This window comes from Antennarius striatus, chromosome 3, assembly GCF_040054535.1.
Source record: "Antennarius striatus isolate MH-2024 chromosome 3, ASM4005453v1, whole genome shotgun sequence".
In the NCBI taxonomy this organism is placed as follows: domain Eukaryota; kingdom Metazoa; phylum Chordata; class Actinopteri; order Lophiiformes; family Antennariidae; genus Antennarius; species Antennarius striatus.
Window position 1 is genome coordinate 23,332,268 of NC_090778.1, and position 25,317 is coordinate 23,357,584.

Consider the following 25,317-nt stretch of genomic DNA (forward strand, 5'->3'; position numbering starts at 1 on the left):
GGGAAAATGCAGGCCCAAGTATGGTTCTGTAACAAAATCAATTTATTGAATTGCTGTGAGTTGCCAAGTTAATATACTGTACTGAGATTTGTACTGTATATGTGAAATTTAGGTTGTTCCAAGCGAAGAGTTACTGTGCTTGTGCTGCAAGGGGTACTTAACAAACTACTACATTATGCTGACAGGCCACGGCGATTGTCACCCAACAAAACTGGTGACTTGATTACATGAGGGAAGAGGTGTGGTTTTAATTGGAATGGAACTGGAACTGATGGCAAGGACTTAAAGAACAGGTTTTTGCCCTGCATTTGTATGATCCTCCATTTCATTGTGGATTTAGTGGGTCCTAAAATTTATTTAGAATTACTAGAGGTCAAGGCAGAAGATGGACTTCTAAACATGACAATTAACGTCATTGCAATGAAAGGCATAACTTCAGCTGGCATACAGTATTCTTATTTTATTGAAGTGTTAAAGGATCCAGAAGCAGGAGGAGTTCCTGCAGTCTAAGTGTAGAATGTTGAGATATTTAAAATTATTATTTGAATAGATTGACAGAGGAATTGCCAGGTAATCAAATGGTAGCGCAATGGACAGAATAGTTTGTCTCACGAGGTTTTGTTTGGAGTGACTTGGTAATACTAATCTGGGCAATATAGGCCAGAAGGAGCAATTTTACAAGGATAATAAGGAAAATGGATTCAACAAAATTCTAAATGAATAGTATTTTATGAATTAGGATTGAGAAAAGATGAAAAGAATTGCCACTTATTGTTATGAAAGATACTGCTTTCAGTAATGGAACGTAAATTTGATGGAGAGACAACATGATCCAGGAGGTGGCAGTAAGGCAAGGAACAATGATTCCAGAACACGTCATTAATCACAGAAGAAGAATAAGCCCCGCCCATTCTAGCAGTTGTGCTAGAACGCGGAAGTACCGCCAAAATTTAATTTCGTCACTGTTTCAAAACATGTCAACAGCCAAGACAGCGCAGTAAAGGTGATTTGAGGTGATTGTTCCCGTTTGCAGTGATAGAGTGAGTTAATTCGTGATTATTTAATCCGAGAAGGTAAATAGAAAGTCTGATTCACAGCTACTAGTATATTACAGGTTTATTTACCCTTATAAATGGATCCGTGGACACGGTAAGGTTATACTGTACTGGACTACTGCTTGTCTTTCAGGGGTCAATTGCTTGGAATGGAGAATCAGGCTGAGTCGAGTAAAGCAGAAGGCTTTCTGTCCAGAATGGCCCTCAATGACAACAAGGCTGGCATGGAGGGTCTCGACAGGGAAAAGATCAACAAGATCATCATGGAGTCGTCCAAGGTAGGGACCGTCAATCAAAAGCAGCAGACTGTCCCTTAGTTTTGTGTGCATTACCAGAAATCATCCATTAATACATATACACAGCAGATTCCACTTCCACTTAATTTTCTATACTATTATAATAATGGTAAGAAAAATACTGTAGGAAATGTGAGATTAGCTATTGCTGCCTTCTGTCAACCTGAAAAGCCTTATATTCTCACTGGAATATTATATAAACCTTCTGTTGTTCACTTGTAACTTGTTATTAAAGTATGGCTTCAGAATCTGATATTTATGAACTCATTATTACCCATGTTGTTTCCCTTCAGGGATCTAGGTTTTATGAGAATGAGCTGAAAAGAGAGCAACAGGTGAACCAGCGTATTGAAAAGCTTATGCTACAAAAGGCTCAGATTACAGAACAACAGTTGAACAAAGCACAAGCTCAGGTAAATATGAAAGGATGGCAGTCATCATAAGAGCTCACTCAATAACACATTCATTCAAATGGGATGCACTTCAAAAGGAAAGGGCTACCTTTCAACTGTTTCTAATCAAATCTATGTGGTCAGGTGGACCAGACGGTCAGTGAATTGGAGAGGGGTCGTGATCTAAGCCGGGTCATTGTACATGTGGACATGGATGCTTTTTACGCTGCGGTGGAGATGAGAGACTGTCCTGAGTTGAAAGAGAAACCCATGGCAGTAGGATCCATGAGCATGCTGGTGGGTTAAAATGGACAACCCTGGAAAATTTTATGTCGTAGTAGTATTATTGTTAAGTAATGCATTTGCTGGCAGCACGGTATTGAACCCATGCTTTGGGTTCAAGTCCTTTCTGTGTGGAGTTTGTATGTTCTCTCTGTGTCTGTGTTGGTTGAAGAAGTGGATAAGACGATGAATGAATGATGCATTTGGTAGATATGTAGAGAACATTTATCAAATTCTTTAAACCGTAAAAGGCAAACTAACTATTCTGGGTATAAAACTTTCTGTTATAACTGTAAACATAATATACTACAGATTAGTAAATTCTTGACTTGGCAATTGATTTGCACAGTATATTACTGCAATGTCGAAACATTGGAACATAAACCCTTGTCAGGATTACATGAATGCATTCATGCAATTCATATTTTTATGTGGAATTCAAATCAAAGTGTTTCATTTAGATCTCATCATTGCTTTTTCAGTCAACGTCTAACTATCATGCCAGGAAGTATGGTGTTCGAGCCGCCATGCCTGGCTTCATCGCAAAGAAACTCTGCCCTAACTTAGTCATTGTTCCAACCAACTTTGATAAATACAGAGCTGTGAGTGGTGAGGTAAGGGTGATGGCAAAACAAACTGTTGCAAGAACTGTTCAGCTCTTTTATTGCTTCTTGTTAAAACTTACCAGTGCTCCTGAATTTTTATCTCTCTCTTAGATACGGGATATTTTTGCTGACTACGATCCTCATTTCCAGCCAATGAGCCTGGATGAAGCCTATCTGGATTTTACAGACCACTTGGAACAGAGGCAACACTGGCAAGATTCATCACGAACATATTACTACCGCATCAGCAATGCTGCTAAAGGCAGGTGTTAATTGTACGGAAATGTAGAGATGGGAATGATGGCTGTAACTTTTGCGCAACTACTGCAGATATGAAAACATGACAGGAAACAGAGAATCAGGTGATCCATCCATCCATCCATTCTCTTCCGCTTATCCGGGGTCGGGTCGCGGGGGCAGCAGCTTAAGCAGGGAAGCCCAGACTTCCCTCTCCCTAGCCACTTCATCCAGCTCCTCCGGGAGAATCCCAAGGCGTTCCCAGGCCAGCCGGGAGACATAGTCTCTCCAGCGTGTCCTGGGTCGTCCCCGGGGCCTCCTCCCGGTAGGACGTGCCCGGAACACCTCACCAGGGAGGCGTCCAGGAGGCATCCTAACCAGATGCCCGAGCCACCTCATCTGGCTCCTCTCGATGCGGAGGAGCAGCGGCTCGACTCTGAGTCCCTCCCGGATGGCCGAACTCCTCACCCTATCTCTAAGGGAGAGTCCGGACACCCTACGGAGGAAACTCATTTCGGCCGCTTGTATCCGGGATCTCGTTCTTTCGGTCACGACCCACAGCTCGTGACCATAGGTGAGGGTAGGAACGTAGATCGACCGGTAAATCGAGAGCTTTGCCTTTCGGCTCAGCTCCTTCTTCACCACGACAGACCGATACAGAGTCCGCATCACTGCAGACGCTGCACCGATCCGCCTGTCGATCTCCCGTTCCATTGTACCCTCACTCGTGAACGAGACCCCAAGATACTTGAACTCCTCCACTTGGGGCAGGATCTCATCCCCAACCTGGAGAGGGCACTCCACCCTTTTCCGACTGAGGACCATGGTCTCAGATTTGGAGGTGCTGATTCTCATCCCAACCGCTTCACACTCGGCTGCGAACCGTTCCAGTGAGAGTTGGAGATCACGGCTTGATGAAGCCAACAGCACCACATCGTCTGCAAAAAGCAGAGACGCGATACTGAGGCCACCAAACCGAACACCCTCAACGCCTTGGCTGCGCCTAGAAATTCTGTCCATAAAAGTTATGAACAGAATCGGTGACAAAGGGCAGCCTTGGCGGAGTCCAACCCTCACTGGAAACGAATCCGACTTACTGCCGGCAACGCGGACCAAACTCTGACATTGGTCATACAGGGACCGAACAGCCCTTATCAAGGGGTCCGGTACCCCATACTCCCGAAGCACCCCCCACAGAACCCCCCGAGGAACACGGTCGAACGCCTTCTCCAAGTCCACAAAACACATGTAGACTGGTTGGGCGAACTCCCATGCCCCCTCTAGGACCCTGCGGAGGGTGTAGAGCTGGTCCACTGTTCCACGGCCAGGACGAAAACCACACTGCTCCTCCTGAATCCGAGATTCGACTTCCCGACGGACCCTCCTCTCCAGAACCCCTGAATAGACCTTACCAGGGAGGCTGAGGAGTGTGATGCCCCTGTAGTTGGAGCACACCCTCCTGTCCCCCTTCTTAAAAAGGGGGACCACCACCCCAGTCTGCCAATCCAGAGGCACTGTCCCCGAAGTCCACGCGATGTTGCAGAGGCGTGTCAACCAGGACAGCCCCACAACATCCAGAGCCTTTAGGAACTCCGGGCGGATCTCATCCACCCCCGGGGCCCTGCCGCCGAGGAGCTTTTTAACTACCTCGGCGACCTCAACCCCAGAGATAGGAGAGCCCGCCTCAGAGAACCCAGACTCTGCTTCCTCATGGGAAGGCGTGTCTGCGGGATTGAGGAGGTCTTCGAAGTATTCTCCCCACCGAGTCACAACGTCCCGAGTTGAGGTCAGCAGCTCCCCATCCCCACTATATACAGTGTGGATGCTGCACTGCTTCCCCCTCCCGAGACGCCTGATGGTGGACCAGAATCTCTTCGAAGCCGTCTTGAAGTCGTCCTCCAAGGCCTCACCGAACTCCTCCCACGCCCGGGTTTTTGCCTCAGCAACCACCAAAGCCGCATTCCGCTTGGCCTGCCGGTACCTATCAGCTGCTTCAGGAGTCCCACAGGCCAAAAAGGCCCGATAGGACTCCTTCTTCAGCTTGACGGCATCCCTTACCGCTGATGTCCACCAACGGGTTCTGGGGTTGCCGCCACGACAGGCACCGACCCCCTTACGGCCGCAGCTGCGGTCGGCCGCCTCGACAATGGAGGCGCGGAACATGGTCCACTCAGACTCAATGTCCCCCGCCTCCCCCGGAACGTGAGTGAAGTTCTGCCGGAGGTGGGAGTTGAAATTCCTTCTGACAGGGGATTCCGCCAGGCGTTCCCAGCAGACCCTCACAATACGTTTGGGTCTGCCAGGTCGGACCGGCATCTTCCCCCACCATCGGAGCCAACACACCACCAGGTGGTGATCGGTTGACAGCTCCGCCCCTCTCTTCACCCGAGTGTCCAAGACATGCGGCCGCAAGTCCGATGACACGACCACAAAGTCGATCATCGAACTGCGGCCTAGGGTGTCCTGGTGCCAAGTGCACATATGGACACCCTTATGTCTGAACATGGTGTTCGTTATGGACAGTCCGTGACAAGCACAGAAGTCCAATAACTGAACACCGCTCGGGTTCTGATCGGGGGGGCCGTTCCTCCCAATCACACCCTTCCAGGTCTCACTGTCATTGCCCACGTGAGCATTGAAGTCCCCCAGCAGAACGATGGAGTCCCCAGTGGGAGCGCTCTCCAGCACCCCCTCCAAGGACTCCAAAAAGGGTGGATACTCTGAACTGCTGTTTGGTGCATACGCACAAACAACAGTCAGGACCCGGCCCCCCACCCGAAGGCGGAGGGAGGCTACCCTCTCATCCACCGGGGTGAACCCCAATGTATAGGCGCCAAGCTGGGGGGCTATAAGTATACCCACACCTGCTCGGCGTCTCTCACCATGGGCAACTCCAGAGTGGAAGAGAGTCCAACCCCTCTGGAGAGGACTGGTACCAGAGCCCAAGCCGTGTGTGGAGGTGAGCCCGACTATATCTAGTCGGAACTTCTCAACCTCACACACCAGCTCAGGCTCCTTCCCTGCCAGAGAGGTGACATTCCACGTCCCAAGAGCCAGCTTCTGTAGCCGGGGATCGGATCGCCAAGGTCCCTGCCTTCGGCCACCGCCCAGATCACAATGCACCCGACCCCTATGGCTCCTCCCACAGGTGGTGAGCCCATGGGAAGAGGGACCCACGTTGTCCTTTCGGGCTGCGCCCGACCGGGCCCCATGGGTGCAGGCCCGGCCACCAGGCGCTCGCCTTCGAGCCCCACCTCCAGGCCTGGCTCCAGAGGGGGGCCCCGGTGACCCGCATCCGGGCAAGGGAAAACGTGTGTCAATGTTTTTTGTCATCATATGGGGTCTTTGAGCAGTACTTTGTCTGGTCCCTCACCTAGGACCTGTTTGCCATGGGTGACCCTACCAGGGGCAGAAAGCCCCAGACAACTTAGCTCCTAGGATCATTGGGACACACAAACCCCTCCACCACGATAAGGTGACCACTCAAGGAAGGGTGATCAGGTGATTATCTTCTGAAATTGTTTTTTTTTTCTGTGAAGAAAAAGAGCGTACTGAGGAAGCAGCGGCAGACAAGAAAGACCTCTCTCCACTTCTGTTTGACGACAGTCCAAATTCGTCTCTCAGCTTGCTTGGCTCTGAAGGAGTCAACACTGTTGGTGGTGGGTTCAAGGTATTTGGGAAGTCTGTCGAAGAGGCCGTGGAAGAAATGCGATTTCGCATTGAGCAGAAGACCATGCTGACTGCCAGTGCAGGTGAAGGGTGTCACTGCAGGTGTCACTGATTATAAACTGGGGTTTTTCAGAATTTGCTTTTATAAAAATATTGCTTTTTTATTTTAGCGTCACAGAAAAATTATTGTGAACATAGATGAAGGTAAATGCTGTACTCGTTTAAATTAAATTAAATTAAATCTTTAAGTATGATAATTTATTCTTTTCAGATACACAACTGACAAACAGTAATGAAAGTTTCCTGAGACATACAACTGATTTTTTCTTCCGCAGCCACTCATTTGCAGACAAGATTTAACAAATTGTACTATTTCCTCTTCTAGGAATTGCTCCAAACATGATGCTGGCCAAGGTGTGCAGTGACAAGAACAAGCCCAACGGCCAATACCGACTCCTGTCCACAAGAGAGGCAGTGATGGAGTTCATCCAGGATCTGCCAGTTCGCAAAGTACAGTATAATTAAGCTTAGTTACAATTATGGGGTGTATCTGTCCATCAATCGTCTTGTTTTCAGCCACTTACCAGCTGTGCGTGTAACAGGGTCGTTGAGTGTATTTCAATTGAATTCAGTTCACTTTTATTTGTATAGTACCAGATCATGACAACAAGTTAGAGCAGGGAAAGACCTGTCCTAATAGAGCCCGACATGTCCCACATGAGCAAGCAAGTTGGTCTGTCATGGGAATAATATTATTATTGAAATTTGACATGTTCATTCATTCATTCATTTTCTGCCGCTTTATCCGCCATAGCGGGTCACGGGGAGCTGGAGCCTATTTCAGCTGGCATAGGGTGTGAGGCGGGGGATATTCTAGGCACAACGCCAGTGTACCGCGGAGCTACACACAAAGACAGACAACCATGCACACACACACACACACACACACACACACACACACACACACACACACACACACACACACACACACACACACTCCTACGGGCAATTTGGGACTGGCCAATTAACCTGAAGCACATGCTTATGGGGCTCGAACCCTGAACCGCCGTGTTGTGAGGCGACAGCGCTACTTACTGCGCCACTGTGCCGCCCATATGTGTTATCAAATAACTAATAATGTTGTAGAGCCCTTAAAGAAAATCTGTGACAGAATTTAAAGATACTGGATACTGATTTGAGAATTGGGTTTGTACCCCCCCCCACCTCCAGGTTTCTGGTATCGGGAAGGTGAGTGAGAAGATGCTCAATGCCCTGGACATCACTCTCTGTTCTCATCTTGGCCAGAAGATGGCACTGCTGTCGTTACTGTTCTCTGAGACAACCTGGCATCATTTCATGCAGGTTTCCCTGGGTCTGGGTTCCACGTATATACCGAGGTACCTCACTGTCTGTTTAGTTAAACTAAACACAAATGATTTAGAACAGACCGGTCTAGACAGAAGAGATAACTCTATATTTGTTTTTATACAGACATGAAGAAAGGAAAAGCATGAGCACAGAAAGGTAAGGTTTTAATAAGGCGTAAGTAGATACAGACTGAATTGAATATACCGTTTTTCATTGTCCTTCATTTTACTTCCCTCCACTTCTGAACAGGACATTTAAAGAGCTGAGTAAAGCTGAGGAGCAGCTGTCTGTATGCAGGGAGCTCTGTGAAGACTTAGCAGAATGCATGGAGAAGGAGGAGCTTAAGGTTGTAAATGAGGGTTGCTTTATTATCTATAAACCTGAATATGCTTTCTGTATGTTTGAGGAACATGAATGCTATCTTAAACACATGCTTTTTAGTTACTTAATGTGGTTGCCTCAGCTGTATTCGGGGATGTGTTGCATAACTTTAGTTTGCATTTTAAAACCTTGTGTGTGTACTAACATGACGTGTGCCTAAAAGTGAGCAAACAGAAGTTAAATAACACAAGCATTAAGGACATTGGAACAAAAATAAACACCACCACAACAATGCATTAAGAGAAAAGAGTTTTTATAGTCTGGGGAAAAAAACAACAACACAATCTTATTCTTGGCCTTCCCAGTATCACCCAAACTACAAACCGAATCTCATACAATTTCCTCACCCTGCTCGTTCCCTTGGGAGTAGATGGAAAAGGAAGTGGATGGCTTAGAACGGCCATCACCCCCTGCCAGGGTCCTGATGTGGCCCTGATAGCTGGAGGAAATGGAGGGCCATTAAGGAGACAGCAGGGGCTTCTATCAGCCCTGGAAATGTCTCCCTGGGAGATGATCACATTACTATGAAAGCTCTTCGTGGTGTGTTTCTCACATAATGGATCTAGACAAATCAAACAGTGACGTGACAGATTACACAGATTTCTACCTTCTATTTATGGCCCTTCTATATATACATCATCATAGAATGTAATCGATTATGCTTATGGTTATTTAGTTGTTAGTTGACAGGAATGGTCTTAACTGTTTCCCTGATATGATCGAATGTTTTTCTTCCCCCAAAGGGTAAAACGGTAACACTAAAGCTGAAGAATGTGAACTTTGAGGTGAAAACCAGAGCGCTGACGCTGCCGTATGCTGTTACTACAGCAGATGAGATCTTTGCTGTTGCCAAAGAACTGCTGAAAACAGAAACAGACAATGAGAGCCCCCAACCACTCCGACTGAGGCTCATGGGTAATTAGATTCAGTATTATAACTGACATATCAATTGATAATTGTAATCTGTGACATATTGCTTGCAGAAATGATAACACAGTTGTAATCCTTTTAGGCTTACTTCAGATAATTTGTTTCTTGTGTTCATAGGTGTCAGGATCTCAGCTTTTGTTAGTTTGGATGACAAAAAGCCCCTGCAGAAGAGCATCATCGGATTCCTTCAGCCATCCAAGGCACCCTCTCGAGACTCCTCCCAAGTAATGCATCAAAAGTTTGAGAAAGAGAATCTCTCCAGTCAGTCCCTTAACAGCTTGCCTCTTACTTGTCCTCCCTCGATGCATGTGTGTCAGAGACAAAAAGAACTTTCTGTTTGGAGGAAAGAGGCGTCAGAAGGAAATCAGACCGGTGTAGAACCCCGACAGTCTTTCTTCCAAAGGGCACATGCCAAAAGATTGCAGCTTCAGGCAGCGAATGCTGGTGCAGAAGTGGAGGAACATGAGCAGAATGTCTCTGTGTTGACTTCTCCAGGCCAACATTCTGAAAAGTGCGTAGAGTCAGCAATAAGAGCCCTTGAAAGTAAAATAGACCTGTCAGAAAATAATTGCGTTTCCTCTGTCGAGGCCCGCGCTTCCACATCAGGATGTGGTGGGACAGTGGTAGAGAGCCTCACCTGTCCGGTGTGTTTCAGGCAGGTGGGGACGACTGACTTGAATGTCTTCAACAGACACATAGACTTGTGTCTAAGCGATGGCTGGAGAAAACCAAACCAAAGCACAGCTTCTGACACAGACTCGGAGGACCTTGAGAATGGCCATCAAGAAATTGATGTGTCGGACAAGCAGAGGGGAGAAAGTAAGGTTGAAAAGCAGAAGTCAGATACCAGTGAAGATTTTAAATCAAGCACAGTTTACCCTCAAGAATTAAATTCGAAAATGGATTCAATCGAAACTGCTGTGTTGATCAGTGGTAACGAGAAAACGGTGACATCACAACGGCGTCAACCCTGCAATGATAAAGGACCTGTCCTCGTCTGCCCAATATGTCAGCTGACTCAGAACACAGATGACCTAGTTGTCTTCAACCACCACGTGGACGTCTGCCTGAACCAGGACGTTCTTCATGAGCTGGGGGGAAAAACATCTCCAAAAAAACCACCTTCACTAACAAACACGAAGGCTTCAGGTGGGTGGGAGTATCGAACGGGTTTGATCAGCACATCCCCTTATTATATAAACTTTAGCTCCACACTTCTTCATTCAACCTGGAATAGCTGTTAACAGAACACAATGATTTTTTAATCAATTCTATCTCAATAATAATGAATGTAAGACTTTTTTTTACTTCCTTTTTTGCTCATCGTATTGGATAGAACTTTTGGTTGTATGAACTTTTTATGCTGAAAAATCTACCTGCTTGGGTAACTAAAGATGGCCAAAGTGAGCCAAATGATCCAAGCAGTGATGATTAATATAAATTCCATATAAGCATTTCCTTTCACATTGTCATTTCATTCATTGAAGTCTAAAAATCTATATAATAGTAGCTTTAATTCTACATTTCAATTCCTGTGTATCTGGGTGCCTGTCTCCAGGTCTCTCAGTGTTTCCTACATGGAAAAAAAACCCCTCATCTCATTGTCCACTGTCCACAGAACCCTGATTTTATGTAAAATAACAAACTTCATTCATTAAACCGAGTGAATGTATCTAACTCTGTTCATAACAGATGAGATCCTGAAGTAATGTCCATGTTATCTTTCTAGCTAACAGAATGTCCATTTACGCAGGTGTTGGTGGCCTTTGACCTTGTAATTTACTGATGGTCACATTGTGTGAAAAGTTTGTATTGATTCCCACAAGAGGAAAACACATCTCATTTCAGCCTGGGGGGCCTTCCTTTGCCCTTGTCTCAGAAATGGTTAAATTACTTCCTCACCTATTCATTTCCTACAATGAACTGCGCCCCGGTTTCCTCTTAAAATGTCCTCAGTCACAAATTGCACTCTTATATCCTTGAGGAGGTGATACAATTGTGTTCCTCCTCAGTGGATGTCATTTTTCCCCCCAGAGAAGACATAATGGAGTTTTCTTTCGTTCCACTTTCACGAGTGTCCATTCTGTTTACAGACCAGGAGCGGCCCTTACCGACACAAGCAGGCAAAGGCAAAACCAAAAGGTGAGACCTCTTGAATGCAGACTATAGCTAAACATAACATTTTCCTGTGGTCTGAATATGAATTCAAAATTGTGTTATCAAGTAGTGTTTTTATTCATTAAAAATGCTTGTGTATTTCAATTTGTGTTGGTTGTATAACTTAGATGGAACTCGCCTTCCTCTCCTCCCTCTAAGAAGTCCAGAGGCCTTGGTTCTTGCAACACCATTGACAAATTCTTCAGATGACAGTCATGCATGCAGAAGGTCCAACCACGCATGAAGGAACCAAGGAGTATTCTAGAAGAATTAAAACCGAAAAAAAAAAAAAAAAAAAACATCTCTCCTCTCCTGTAGTCGTGTTATCGACTCAAACATTCAGGGTTTCCTTCAGACGTATGCACTCAGGATCTCTGATTTGAGATTTTCCATTTTTATGCATTATTGTTTTTTATGAGCTGTACAGCAGAATACAGAGAAAGATGATGATAAAAGCAAATTGTTGTTTTACTGTTGAATTCATGACATTTAAATTATGTTCTATTCCCATTTCATTGCTTATCTTCTGTGATTAAGGTTATTCAAATGAAATAGTCGGGGTATTTAATACATGCTGAAGTGCCAATACTTTTTTTAACTTATCTTCATGAAGGTATTTTTACTGAATTCCATTTGTATTTATTGTGTTTTTTTCTTTTGTCGAAATAATAATATAAGTATCAGAGAATCTTTGAAATAAATGACTTTTTTGTTGAATTGTGGTGTTAAAGCAGTTACTCACCAGCCTTTGGAACCCACACAGAATTGGCGTGAGTTGAGGTGTGTGTGCAACTAGTGTTACTTTATGTCCTGAATCTGATGAGGAAAAACATGTTTCAAGTGAACAAGCACAGTGGGAGGAGCAAAAAATGTTTGCACCTGGCTATTTGAGTATGAAAAGTTGCTGAAAATGTCAGTGGAATTCTTTGTGCAAAAGTTTATCAACAGTTAGAACTAGACTCAATGCTTTGGGTATAGCACAGTTTTCACAAATTAAAAACTCATGACATCTACAAGTTACAAGACTAAGACAAAGCATGACACGAAAGATACATCTGGCACCTTCAGTGGAGTCACGAGGGCGTGAGCTGGATAAAGTAAACATAAGCCAACCCCTCCAGCAGTAGTGAGAGAGGAGTGCCTTTCCATCTCAGCATATGTCATTTGTGACTACTGTACATGGAATGGTTTGCTTTTCCTTTAGATTTTTAACTCTATTTAGATAAGCAAAGATAATATGACACTGAATACATACTGTTGAAAAAACGATTTTCTATAAGTGTCACAAAATGGAGAGAAGAGCCCTTGCCTTGAAGGCAATGGTGAGGGAACGCATTCCAAAGAAGGAGGATTTGAACCCTCGAAAGTGGATGAATCGTGAGGCCGTGAGGGAGTTTACCGACTTGGTACTGAACAAAAATTCAGATGTGGACACGGATAAAAGTTTTGACAATAAAGAGATGGGTAAGTATTCAAGAAAAGAAAGTCTATTCCAAAAACAATGGGTGTTGGTGTTTTATTGATTGAGGACTGAGCCTTTTATTTTATAGTTAAGTGAATTATTAGCCCTTCATTGTAGTGTGCTATCGCATGCCAGAGCATGACCTTTTCTTTCAAAAATGTTTGCACAGGGATGAAACAAACTCATTTCAGGTTTGGTCACAGTTTGCACCTGTTTTGATGCATATGGTGTTCAAATTGATTGTGCATCAAGCCAAGTGTATGCTGTTGTGTATATAGTATATACTGTACGTAATATCTTTCCTGACTGGGTGGATTTTGCAGTGCTTGAAGCAGAGAAACAATTTATGGATGCAGCTAAGAGGAATGATGTGGAGACAATGAAGTGTCTTGGAAGAGGGCTGAATGCCAATGCAAAGAATGTGGTGAGTCTCAGTAGAGAAACGATCTGGGTCTCACTATATAGTATTTCTATAGTTAACACAAATAGACACAAAGATGGATAAATTCTAGGGTTTTGTAAAACCCATACTCCTAATGGACAATGTACTGATTCATTTGTTTGACTCAGAATGATAGGACTGCCCTTCACTATGCAGTCGCTGGTAAAAACAAGGAGGCAGTGCAGCTTCTTCTACAGCGCAGGGTCAAGGTGGACCCAAAGGACAAGGTTTGCAATACCTACATCTGAATATCAAGCTGAATGGCTGGTATAATAATTTAAAGGAATCACAACTTCACATTTTGCGCTCTGTGTCTAACAGTTCGGTATGGCTCCCATTCATTTGGCTGCTTGGTTTGGCAGTTTGGACATCCTCAAACTATTAGTGCAGGCGGGGGCTGAGCAGAAGATTGACAATGAGGTAAAAAAAAAAAAAAAAAAGAGAATAAAAATACAAGAAGTTCTTCTGAAGTTTCTCAATAACTGCCAGAAAAAATACCCACAATTTTCTTTTTGTCAACAAACTTCAAACATTTAATAATCAACGACTGAGGAAGGAATTAAATCATTTTTATCATATCATAGATTTTGAACATTAGATCAGTGAAGACTCTCTTCTTGTTGTTGTTTAGTCCTTTATTTCCAAATTAAATAACTTCTTACTGCTTCATTAAACAAAAGAAAACATAATTATAGCTTGCCTTTTTCCACCCCAGGACGGACTGAACATCATGCATTGTGCTGCGATAAACAACCACACTGACATTGTAGAATATATTATCGAAGACCTGCAGATGAAAGAGCTGGACAAAGAAGACATGGTATCTACTTGAAATTAATTTTTCATGAATCAACTGTATATGTCATGAACATGTCATTTAATATTACAAAATTGCATGCAGTAAATTTTTTCATCTATACATCACTTCTTCAGTTAGGAAACCGGTCGTTTGGCTTGGCGGCACAGCATGGCTGTGTTGATATGTTAGAATTGCTGATGGAAACATATCATATGGACACCATGAAGCCAAACAAGGTGTGCATGTATGTGAAAATGGTTCTGTGTTGGTCTGATTGAATATATTTACAATCTGCGTGTATTTTTGCTCACATGTGTAGATTTGTACTCAAAGTCAGCACTTTTTGATGAGTTATTTCCCTCCCTGCCTCCTGCCAGAGAGGCGACACCCCCCTACACTTGGCTGCCAGAAACGACCGCTTGGATGTTGTCAATCTGCTGCTGCTGAGCTTTGATACTCGGGATGAAGTCAATATGGTAGAGAATCAGTGTAAACATTCTCTCCATGATGTGTAGCAGTGTGTGCTCAGTGGCTAATCCATCTCTGTGTTAGTGGCTATCAATACTATTATACTGTAAACTGGTTTGACTAGTTTAGCACTGAGTGATCAAATGTTCTACCTTCATAAAATGGATCTTAGTAACAGATATCTAAATTTCATGGACTCTCCCAAAAATCTGCATAAACCAATGAAAAAAAATTTTTTGATAAACTTAACTAATGTCTGTCTAAACTGTCTTTCCTGAAAATATGGTAAAATGTTGTGAGCATAGACATTAATAATTAGACATAGAAGGAATTTATTTTTTCTATAAACGCTTTTTGGGGTCTTGGGGTTTTTTTTTTGAGTGGTTGATCTGTGTTGCAGGACGGTGAGACAGCTCTTTACCAGGCTGCAGAAAATGGCCAAGAAAGATGTGTCCAGGCCTTACTTGAGGCTGGCTGTGACCCCAACATCCTCACAACAGTAAAATAGAGAACTATACTGACTTTTTAACATTAGCAATCAGGTCCTCCGGTTGTAATAATTTGTTTCTGGTAATAACTGAACATTCCTGTCGTTCCTCTCGTGTAGGCCAAATGCAGTGCTCTCCACCCAGTTTCAGAGAGAGGTGATATATCACTGGTCCATATCCTCCTACAGCACAAAGCCAACACAGACTTTGGGAATCTGGTAGGCAAACACAAGCTAGGTGGCAGTAGTACCCTATTTCAGTGAAGTTTTTTTTTTTTTGCTCAAACAGCTCACATACACACATCAGCAATGCAATTTTACATATTTCCTCTGAAAGTTAAAAATTATGTTTTGGGCTGTCTCAGAACTTAGAAACTCCTCTTCACCTGGCCATCAAGAACAGTCACATTCCTGTCATCCATTCTCTACTGGTAGCCGGCTGCAATATCAATGCCACGAATAAGGTAGGATTTCCCAAGTATTGTAGTAAAACAGATTTTAAAAATATAAACAAATGAAGAAAGTACATGCTATTATATTGTCCTATTATCTACTGTGACATTAGAGGTCCCAGACTGTTCTGCATGTTGCTGCAGAACTGGCTAACATAGACATCGTGGAAATGCTTCTTAAGGCTGGAATTGATCTCACAATTGAGGATAAGGTAAGGTCACGCAAAAAATTTCTAGGGATATTGTAGTGTAGTTGCCCCCAGTTCATTATATGGTAATAACAGCATAATTATTTCAATATTTGATACTTCTAATTCAACTTTTCATGTTTTGTTTGATGCATTGGACTCCAAGTAGCAGGGCAAGACGGCTCTAGGTGTGGCAGCCAGAGCAAATGAAGTTATAATTGTGGACATGATCATCAAAGCAGAGCGGTACCACGCCTTGCGGATGGTGGGAAATATGGAATGACTCTTGTGGCATTTATTGTTTCTGCGTGTTTTGCGATCTTTTCTTGAAGCATCTAAATCAATAATTACATTCATTACAAATGATTCATTTCCTAATTTCACAATCAAGATGAGTGGAATCCCAGCTAATGCTATTAAAGCACCCACAGAAACATTTGACAGCCAATTTGTCATCAATTTATTTGTCCGTGTGCCTGACTCCCTTTGTGATTTTCAAAATGTCTACATCCAGCGTTCATGTTGTTAATCATGCAAGTGTCTTTCCAATAATCTCTTCTTCCATGCCCCTGTGCCATCTGAGACTTGTGGCCTTTATCAATCTGTTGACGTGATTTAATTGTCCTTCCAGGAGAACCCCGAGCGTAATGAGACTGTGCACAGCGAGTATCCACTCACATTTAAACTTGACCACCGCAATGAGACTAAACAAGTTCGTTCGATGGCCTGGCGTCTGGCATACGAGCTACTGAAGCCAACAGACTGGAAAAGACTAGCAGAGCACTGGGGCTTCACGAAAGACCAAGTATCAGCAATTGAGGAGCAGTGGACAGGTGCCACCACTCACAATGACTGAACAGGAGCTTGACTGCCTGCGGCAAAAAAACTTAATCATAAGCCTATTGTAACGTGTTTCTGATTCAAATCAACATTTGAGGAAAAAGTGGACATTATTAACTTCTATTTCATTTTCTCTTCCAAATGACATGAACAATCTATTTTCTATTTAATATTTACATATAATTTCTCTGCTATGCACGTTCCACAGGACAGCAAAGCTATCTTGAACATGGGAACAGAATGTTGCTAGTATGGCTCCATGGGGTGGAGTTGGATGGCAAGAACCCTGCTAAACAACTTTTTCAGGGCCTTATCCTCACAGGGAACAGAAAAGCTGCAGGTACGTTTAGTTTACTTTTTCCTTAAAAATGTACATAATTCATAAGCACGTAGGCCTAGTACCTGAAAATATGTGCAAAATTTTGCTGCAGAAAATGTGCTATTTTCCTTACAGATAAGCTCCGAATGGAAGCAGAGAGCACCACCAATAAGAACTGCTGCATTTCATAATAATGAACACTGCAAAATATGGACAGAAAAATCAGTTCTATGTTTGGAAAAAAGAACACAACTCATCTGTACCAGAAGTTAGCAGGAACTATTTATTTTGGATGTAAAAATTTTGCTACAAATTATGAACGTATGGCTTCAGTTTAAAAAGTAAAAAACCTGAGGCGTTGGTCAGTCAGCCTCAATTCAAAGCATAAACAACACTAATAAGTAAATTATGTGATGTACACATTTCAAAACACTTTTAAGACATGTACATAATTGGAAGCCTATCATTTACACAAAAATAAATGTACATTTTACAATTCAAGACTCTTGATTGTAATTTAAATAAAATCTTTACACCTATAAATGCTTAAAACAGCTGTGCAGTTTTCCTTTCAGAATACTGAAAAACAGTAAATGTTCATTTCAAATCTAGACAGCAAGGGTAAATTCACTCAGAAATATCCATAAAACCTTTAAACATCTCTTAAGAACTTTACTTCTAGCATTGCTGCATAGGATGTGTTGAATTATAAATCTAGACTAGCAGAGAAACAGCTTTTGTGAAATGTTTGAAATGTCAGTCAACTATTTTGATACCACGTAAATTGCAAGAACTGCTTGGTTTCCTGGAGGAGCTTTGCCCTGAGGTGGAACGGTGGCCATGTTGGGAAGAACGGGGAAACTTAGCAGCTGTGGCCTGACCGATGGTGAGCTGAAAGAATCAAAGACAACAAAAAGCTTAGAGGACTAAAGACATACATAAGCAGAGACTAACACCTTGGAACACAGTAGTGAAGAACATCGTTCCATACCTGCGTAACAGGATGATGCCGTTCAACAACCACAGAGCTCATGGGTGGAACCACACCCATCACCTGGAGGTTGCTGCGTGCATCAGTACGTCCAGTGAGGCGAGCCGTCACAGTCTTTGATGATTTTTGTTGACTAGCTGTGAGAACACGACAACCAACCTGGAACAACAAAGAGTAAAGTTAAAATAAGTGCACACAGCTTTTGATAAAATCAACATGTTGTCAGGTTGAATACTAACCTGTCTGTGGGGGCCTGCAGCAGTCCCAACTGGAAGTGAGCTGTATACCACTGTAGTGGGAGGGATTATTTCTGTCCTCACCACAGGGGTACCAGACCCCCTCTGAGTGAAGGAAGAATCAGAAAACAGAAATATGATGAATAATTGTACAAACACTTTCATGCAAAATGTGCAAAAAAAAAAGAAAAAAAGAATGGATTGATTGATCAATTAAAAAAATATGAAAAAAAGCTAAAGAAAACAAAACAAACTGTGGCAGATATAATATATAAATAAATGTATGTATTCAGTAGAATTGGTCACCGTATCATCTACTTCACTATAGGCAGGATCTGGGTGTTCAAAGTGGACCGGACTGAACCGTGTAGAAGAGATGGGATATGGCTGTAGTTGAGTCTGTGTAGTAGAAACAGGTTCATCCGGGGGAGGCTGAATATCTATGAGATTAAAAAAAAAAATTGGTTGTTAGATTGGAGGTCACAAAACAAATTTCTCTAAAACAACAGATTAGTGACACAATTATGCGAATGAAAACTGATATTTCATAGCTCATTTTGTTTTCTTGGTCTTAGTAATAATTTATAAAAACAACCAAAAAGGAGCATGGCTGATGGGTTTTTTTATGCATTGTAAATGTTCGAAACATATTGATATTCCCTGACAATATGAACAACTATGTGATGATTCCTTTTCATACCATGCTGATCATGAACTGGAGGTTGCTCCGGTCGTCCCTCTGTAGTATTGAACATCCCGAGAGCCTCGATGTTGAGAGCACACACACCCCTCATGAAGGCCTTCTTCATTGAGTCTTCATAACGCTCTCGCTCTACTCGTAGTCTGTGAATCTCTGTCTGAGCATTCTCTATAGCCTCACAGTGCTAAAGAGGTAGATGAGTAACAATGAATCACTCTGCACTGCTTTGATACATACGTATATAACACCATTAATCTAACCGTATCCCCTCACTGACCTTCATTTCCCGGTTACTTCCTGTCCTGTTTGTGGTTACATGCTTGGTTCATTAACTACATTTTATTCATTTAGTTTAATGTGGTTGTTATCACTGAAATAGTTTTTTTTTTTATTTCTAACAAGTCTTTGAGGAGGAAAATGCATGTACCTATGTGAGAGACTAATCATAGCCACTGGAGGTGTTGTGGGTCTGCTTCAAATCTGTAAATGTCCTTATCTTACTGACCACAGAGTGCTGTGGTTCCTGGCCTAAAATACCTCAAATAAAGTTAGGTACAGTATGAGTCACTGTTTCTTCACTATACACACAGGGTTTCATATGCAAAACCTTCATTCACTTACTTACCTCTGCCAGCTTGGCCTCATACTCCATGGACATGCGGTTGCAGACCTCCTCAGCTCTTGCACGGCAAGCCTGTTCCACCTGGGCCTTCCAGTGTTTCTGGATCAGAGAGTGCCAGCCATACCACACCTTCCGCTTCAACTGCAAGTTGTAGTGTTGGCGTGCAACTTGAGCTGCAAGAGCCTGGGAAGAATCCACAGTAGCATGAAAATGTTGGCATGGCAATAAATATACTCACAATTAATTCTCGTTCAGGTGTAGGACATATAATGAAGCATATATTTTATTTATTTGCTGGTTTAAGCTGCAGCATGATACGAAAAGATTGTTGTGAACTGGCAAACTTTCACATAGGATAATTCGTTAAGAGAGATATTCACATAAAAATGTGGCATGTGTGTTCAATGACAAAGTGATGTACGGTTTGGTAAATCATGCAGACACTAATCATTTGCATAAACCATTAAGCTCCCCTGACGGAATCCTAGCAACATGAAGATACATTCACTACCAGTAAATTTACAATAATCACCCAGTATGATTGAAAGTGAACTACTGGCGCTAACAATGAATTTATAATTCTATGTATATTGACGAATTACATTGATGCATTCATCTTTGTATGCTTTTCTTAATAGAGAATGTCATTTTTAAATACAGTACCAGTGAACAGAATTTGTGTCTACGGCCAAAGATACCCCTACTAATTTGAAAAACTCTTTTGTGCTGATGTGAAAAGAATCAATTTTTAGCAACCACTTTTTAAAGGGAAGTGCAAAGTTCATCACCCCATCACAGCAGAATAATAGCTGCCATCCTCAAAAAGTTTTCTGCTTTTGGGAAACACATTAACATCAAGGTTTACCTCTTCTTTGGCCTCAGTATGTTTAAGTCTCCAGTGGGTGAAAGTCCTCATTTTTTCAAGTTTTCCTTTTTGTCTCTCCAACACTTGGCTCAGGTTCTTAATCACCTGAGAGAAGATATATCACACAAAAAGAAAACCAGTTTAAAAAAGTTAAGAAAAATGTGTAATAAATAGATACATATGTGTCTGAAATGGAATAAGCAAGTTAGAAAAAGACATGTGGCTGACAGCTTGTACACTTAAACTTAGTGGTGCAATGGATAACGGTCGATGTGTGTCTGGATCAAACCGCCCTCCACATACACTGTGTGCACTGTGTGCATGTGATTGTAGGATCACTTGCAGGCTTTAAACTGTAATGTGTAAAAATGGTTTTGCAGTTGCTTTTCAGACACAATATCCCTGTGAAAATTGATTGATCTGATTGATGGATTTAACCATTACGAAACACACAGTCACATTTTCAAAGAAATTGTTTTATCCTAAATATGCATCCAACTACCGAAACATTATTTTCCAGGCGAAGGCAAATAAATGCACATGTACCTACCTCGTCTTTTCTCTTGTTGGACGTCTCATAGGTGTTTAGCAGCTCCTTCAGGCTTTCAATCTCTGTCTTCAGGTCAGCTGTATGGGCTGCACACCTGTCCCTCTCTTTCTTCATCTCCAGTTTGTGTTGCTCCTTGAATGTCACCTTCCATTTCCTTAGTTCCGTCATGACATTTGACTAGATTGGGAAAAGAGGGTGAGATGCTCAGAGTGTCTTCAACACACCAAAGGCTTTCAATAGAATCCTTTCAGATTTCAGTCTGTTTTATTTGTTACATTTATTAGTTATATAAATATCTAGATATATTAAAACATCCCTACTGCATTTTCGTTCTGAAGTTTAGAACAAGTGACCGAACGCAGCCTCCATGAAACATAAAAGAAATATAGTTTGGTTTAATTAAATATTTTGTCTTTAATTGGCCTCAGCTAAATTCCTTCAGCATCCAATATACCCAACACGCATGCACGCACGCACACACTCACACACACACACACAAACACACACACATACACACACACACACACACACACACACACACACACACACACACACGAGTCCCAAGATCTTACATTAAAGTCCGTGACTCATCACTGTCTTTTCTTGTATCTGACTAGAGCTTTATCAATGCCACTTAAAAGGTGATAGGTGTCATCAGCCATCTATGAATAATGCACGATATCCAGGGAGGCACTCAACTCCTCCAAAATCAGGGACAAAATTAAAAGGTCAATTGCTCAGTCAAGAGTAAAACTGTCATCCTTTCATTGAGCCTCTGTAAGGTTCACTTAATGTTTCCTTCTGATGTCTGACCTCTACTACACAATTACTCACCAATGTTTCCTCAATATGGAAAAAGTCAATATCTGTTGATCAAACTATCTATTTATCTATGTATCTAACTATCCAACTATCTATGATGCTAAATATGTATGATAGAAAAAATGTATGTTGATTAATACATTACTCTTCAAAATGTCTTATTAATGCAGATACCAGCCACAAAAAAGCTTAATTATGAAAATAAATTATATTTTCTATGGTAAATAAGCAACTAGGTTTAATTTCTTCCATTTAACTAGAATACAATCGCAAGGTTGTCCATATTTTTGAACTTCTGATGCTCCAAACACCTACATTACCATTGTTGTAAATACTGTTTATGAGATGTTATAATTCAAATATCTGGAAGTTCTACATATTAATTCATAAAACATAAAACTTATGATCAGCTCTCACACAGTCAGAAAAGGAGAGCCATTAGAAGAACAAATAGCAGAAAAAGGAAAAGAGACTAACCTTCAGGTTGCTGCTCCACATGTACAGAATATTCTCCATCATGCTTATGTTCTCCTCTGAGATGAATATCTCTGTCACGGGGGACTCCAGGGGGTCTTTGCTCTCAGATACCCTTTGCAAGTTGTCTGTACTAGGGTTTGAGATCATGGATGCCCTGCTTGATGACGGACCTTCCTTCTCAGCTGGAAGGAATAAACATACTGTAAATGGACTTCTTCTTTTCCTTTCGGCTTTTCCCTTCAGGGGTCGCCACAGCGAATCAATTTCCTCCATCTAGCCCTGTCCTTTGAATCCTCTTCTCTCACACCAACTACCTTCATGTCCTCTTTCACTACATCCATAAACCTCCTCTTTGGTCTTCCTCAACGCAAATACTGCATCTGTAGTACTCTTAAACATACTGTAAATGGACTAGACAATGGAAAATCATTGCAAATGGATGGTATCACTACTTCGGACTTTGACAATAAGAAAAATTCATACACATGCTCTTATTAAGTTTCTAATTATTTTCAATTTACCATTAGAAGTTCTTGCATGTGTGGTGGGCTCAACAATCAAGGGGGAGGCCTGTGATGTCATGGTCATCCTAGAATGCATTCCATCTTTAGATACAGTGGCAGAATCTGACAGATGAGAGAAAAACAGGAAGTGAAAGCCAGAAGAACAATTCAAAATTAAAAGTAAACATTGACATTAATATAACAAAACCTGGGTTAGATGAGTAAGGACAAAAGTTAAAGTCACAAAACAAAAAACAGTTTAAAAACAGAACATGTGATACCAAGAATGCTGACGATAAGCATGGCTCCTCATCTGGCAATGTCAATTTATGTCAATATCTTAATTAAATCCTGTCAGGGGAATAGAAAGACTGTACTCTAAAGAGCACTATGGGCGGCATGCCAGGAGAGCATTACCAATGGCTGTCTGCTTTCCATATGCCTGCACACTTCCCCGCAAAATTAAAGGAGCCAACCTCCAATGAGAACTGAAGCTAGAGCTGAGTAGGGGACTCTTAGACTGTTTAATATGGTGGTATCATAGGGGATAAACATAGGGCAAACATCTTGTATACACATATCAATGCAATTTGACTAACCTGGTTCATACACTAAAAAAAATACTGCTGAAATAAAACCTAACACACTCTGAATTTGTGATGTCAAATCCTACTTGTCAGTTGCTAATTTTATGGGGACAATGTTTGTAAAGGCTCCAGTTGTGTTTCTGTCAGAAAGGATTAGTGAAATTGTGCCTCATGAATGTCAACTGAATAAAAGGGGAACCCAAAATACCTGCTGACAGATGCGAGGTGCCCCGCTTCAAGCGAGCACTCGCGAGTGTCTCAAGCTTAGGAGTAACCACAGCACATCGGAGGAGCTCCTCATACTCATCCTATTGATCCATCAACAGAAAAAAATGATAAATTTGCTCAACTGATATCCCTTTTAGTTTGTTAGTACAGTCAGTTCAGTTAATGTTTTTCTTGGAGTCATTTTTACATACATTAATGTTCAGAACAGTTAAGCAGGTATGAAAGAATGTTGTAGAGAAAAAATGTTTTCAAGAAAAGGCAAAGAGAGCAAACAGAAGACAAATCTAGAACAAACTAACATCTGATGAGACCATTGTTACCATTGATAACAGCATGTCCGCTTTGCAATATTCCTTTACACCTGCCTAACACTTTTACACAATACTGTACCTCATTTAGGCTACTGATTGAAACAGGATTTGAAGGTCGAGACATCCATGTGTGAAGATGTACTACATAATGTCGCTATAACCCCAGATCTGCTCCGAGTAATCCAAAATGATTGTAGGTTGGATGATTACCTGAAGTTCTGAGGAGACAGAACTCCCCTGATCAGAGTCCTTAGGGAGAACAGGACTATGCTCCTCTTCCTCCGAGGACATCTTGACAAACATAATATACATAATTGAAAATTTGAACCACTTTCGGGAGCACAAATGAATACTGTTGGACACAATTAAGCCCCATAGTTACAGGTTGTAAAACATAGCTTATAAATTAAATACCAGCCCCACCACCCCCAAAGAAAACAAAACAAAACAAAACTGGAATGAATGAAAATATTCATAAAGATTTTATACAACTGAGCCCTACTATTGTTTTACTAAATGTAGGACTTGGGGGAATAAACTGAATTAGTTACAGAGCACAATGTGCAAAAATAGTCTTTTCATGTAAAGCCACAAACATTGTGTAGCTAGCTACATTTGACTACAACATTTAGCTCTTTGACATAGAGGGCATATACGGATGCTACAACTGTTTGAATTATGTCTAGTAATAACCATGAGATATCGTCTATTCTTGTTAGAGTACTTTAACGGTACTTTAGGAACATTTTACCTCTTGTACACTTCTTTGCAGGGTACAACAAAGTCCGAGGTAGTTGTTTGGCCAGTTGGAAAATACGCTTTATTTGCCTTTTCAAATGAGCTGACTCCTAAACAACAGGCACTATGATTGGCTACTACCTCTCCACACTGTTCTAAACCATTTCTGATTGGGTACTTTGTTTCCACGGTAACGGTAAGCGGAACAAGCGAAACCTCACAGCGTCTCCTGCCACAACGGAAAATAAGGATCTGTCACAGCTTTCCCTAATAAATAAATGAAAAATCGCCATTAGCAACACATTGCAGTGAGTGCTACACAAATGCTCTAACATAATTTAGAGATTATATTCTCTCTCTCTCCCAGACACTTTTACGAATTGTGGAATGCCGAAGGTGTGTTTCCGTGTTGAGTGAGGAGCTTGTGTTCAGTCAGTGATTGGTTTAATTCTCCTACATTTTTCTTATTTTCGTACTATACTACTATTTGTTTTTGAAATGCGAATTACTTTTAGTGTGAATCTCTTTTGGATTTTATGTCAACGTCATTATCTTGTAATTTTAAATCTCTCTCTCTCCCTCTCTCTCTCTCTTTATCTATCTATCTGCACACACACGCACGCACGCACGCACGCACGCACGCACGCACACACACACACACACACACACACACACACACACACACACACACACACACACACACACACACACACACACAGGGATACCACCAAACCCCCCCCCAGCCATTGTTCTATTCATTACTGATGCAAAAACAAAATTAATTACACCAGCGTATTAACATAGTTGAGGAACTATCTTTACACTGTTAAGAAATATTTGGCAGTTCTGAGCTGGGAT

General features: G+C 42.0%; 3 protein-coding genes across 7 annotated transcripts; 2 read left to right on the top strand and 1 right to left on the bottom strand.

Annotated features, from left to right (window-relative positions):
• The first annotated feature begins 900 nt into the window (after window positions 1-900).
• polk (polymerase (DNA directed) kappa) lies at window positions 901-12,029 on the top strand. Of its 4 annotated transcripts, none has more exons than XM_068311723.1 (15): window positions 901-1,013; window positions 1,189-1,333; window positions 1,645-1,764; window positions 1,888-2,040; window positions 2,508-2,639; window positions 2,742-2,892; window positions 6,407-6,619; window positions 6,922-7,046; window positions 7,767-7,933; window positions 8,028-8,060; window positions 8,154-8,250; window positions 9,029-9,200; window positions 9,333-10,364; window positions 11,309-11,357; window positions 11,501-12,029. In XM_068311723.1, exons 2-15 carry the CDS (start codon window positions 1,205-1,207, stop codon window positions 11,580-11,582), a joined length of 2,655 nt encoding a protein of 884 aa, XP_068167824.1. In that variant the 5' UTR covers window positions 901-1,013; window positions 1,189-1,204; the 3' UTR covers window positions 11,583-12,029. The 4 variants fall into 4 exon arrangements, with proteins under 4 accessions (XP_068167824.1, XP_068167823.1, XP_068167826.1 ...); XM_068311722.1 differs by having other exon boundaries at window positions 924-1,040; XM_068311725.1 differs by having other exon boundaries at window positions 924-1,003.
• Window positions 12,030-12,531: 502 nt separating this feature from the next.
• ankdd1b (ankyrin repeat and death domain containing 1B) lies at window positions 12,532-17,325 on the top strand. Its single transcript, XM_068310704.1, has 15 exons — window positions 12,532-12,836; window positions 13,158-13,258; window positions 13,405-13,503; window positions 13,598-13,696; window positions 13,992-14,096; window positions 14,210-14,311; window positions 14,453-14,551; window positions 14,944-15,042; window positions 15,151-15,249; window positions 15,396-15,494; window positions 15,596-15,694; window positions 15,840-15,935; window positions 16,302-16,503; window positions 16,719-16,850; window positions 16,965-17,325. The coding sequence occupies exons 1-15, from the start codon at window positions 12,662-12,664 to the stop codon at window positions 17,018-17,020; spliced, it is 1,662 nt and encodes a 553-aa protein (XP_068166805.1). The 5' UTR covers window positions 12,532-12,661; the 3' UTR covers window positions 17,021-17,325.
• Window positions 17,326-17,438: 113 nt separating this feature from the next.
• poc5 (POC5 centriolar protein homolog (Chlamydomonas)) lies at window positions 17,439-24,548 on the bottom strand. Of its 2 annotated transcripts, XM_068310705.1 has the most exons (13): window positions 24,473-24,548; window positions 23,932-24,012; window positions 23,391-23,490; window positions 22,614-22,718; window positions 22,093-22,274; window positions 20,794-20,970; window positions 20,244-20,348; window positions 19,382-19,561; window positions 18,757-18,940; window positions 18,363-18,496; window positions 18,060-18,161; window positions 17,821-17,979; window positions 17,439-17,720 (listed from the first exon to the last, which is right to left on the bottom strand). In XM_068310705.1, exons 2-13 carry the CDS (start codon window positions 24,010-24,012, stop codon window positions 17,586-17,588), a joined length of 1,644 nt encoding a protein of 547 aa, XP_068166806.1. In that variant the 5' UTR covers window positions 24,473-24,548; the 3' UTR covers window positions 17,439-17,585. The 2 variants fall into 2 exon arrangements, with proteins under 2 accessions (XP_068166806.1, XP_068166807.1); XM_068310706.1 differs by lacking the exon at window positions 23,391-23,490 and having other exon boundaries at window positions 24,473-24,521.
• Window positions 24,549-25,317: the final 769 nt, after the last annotated feature.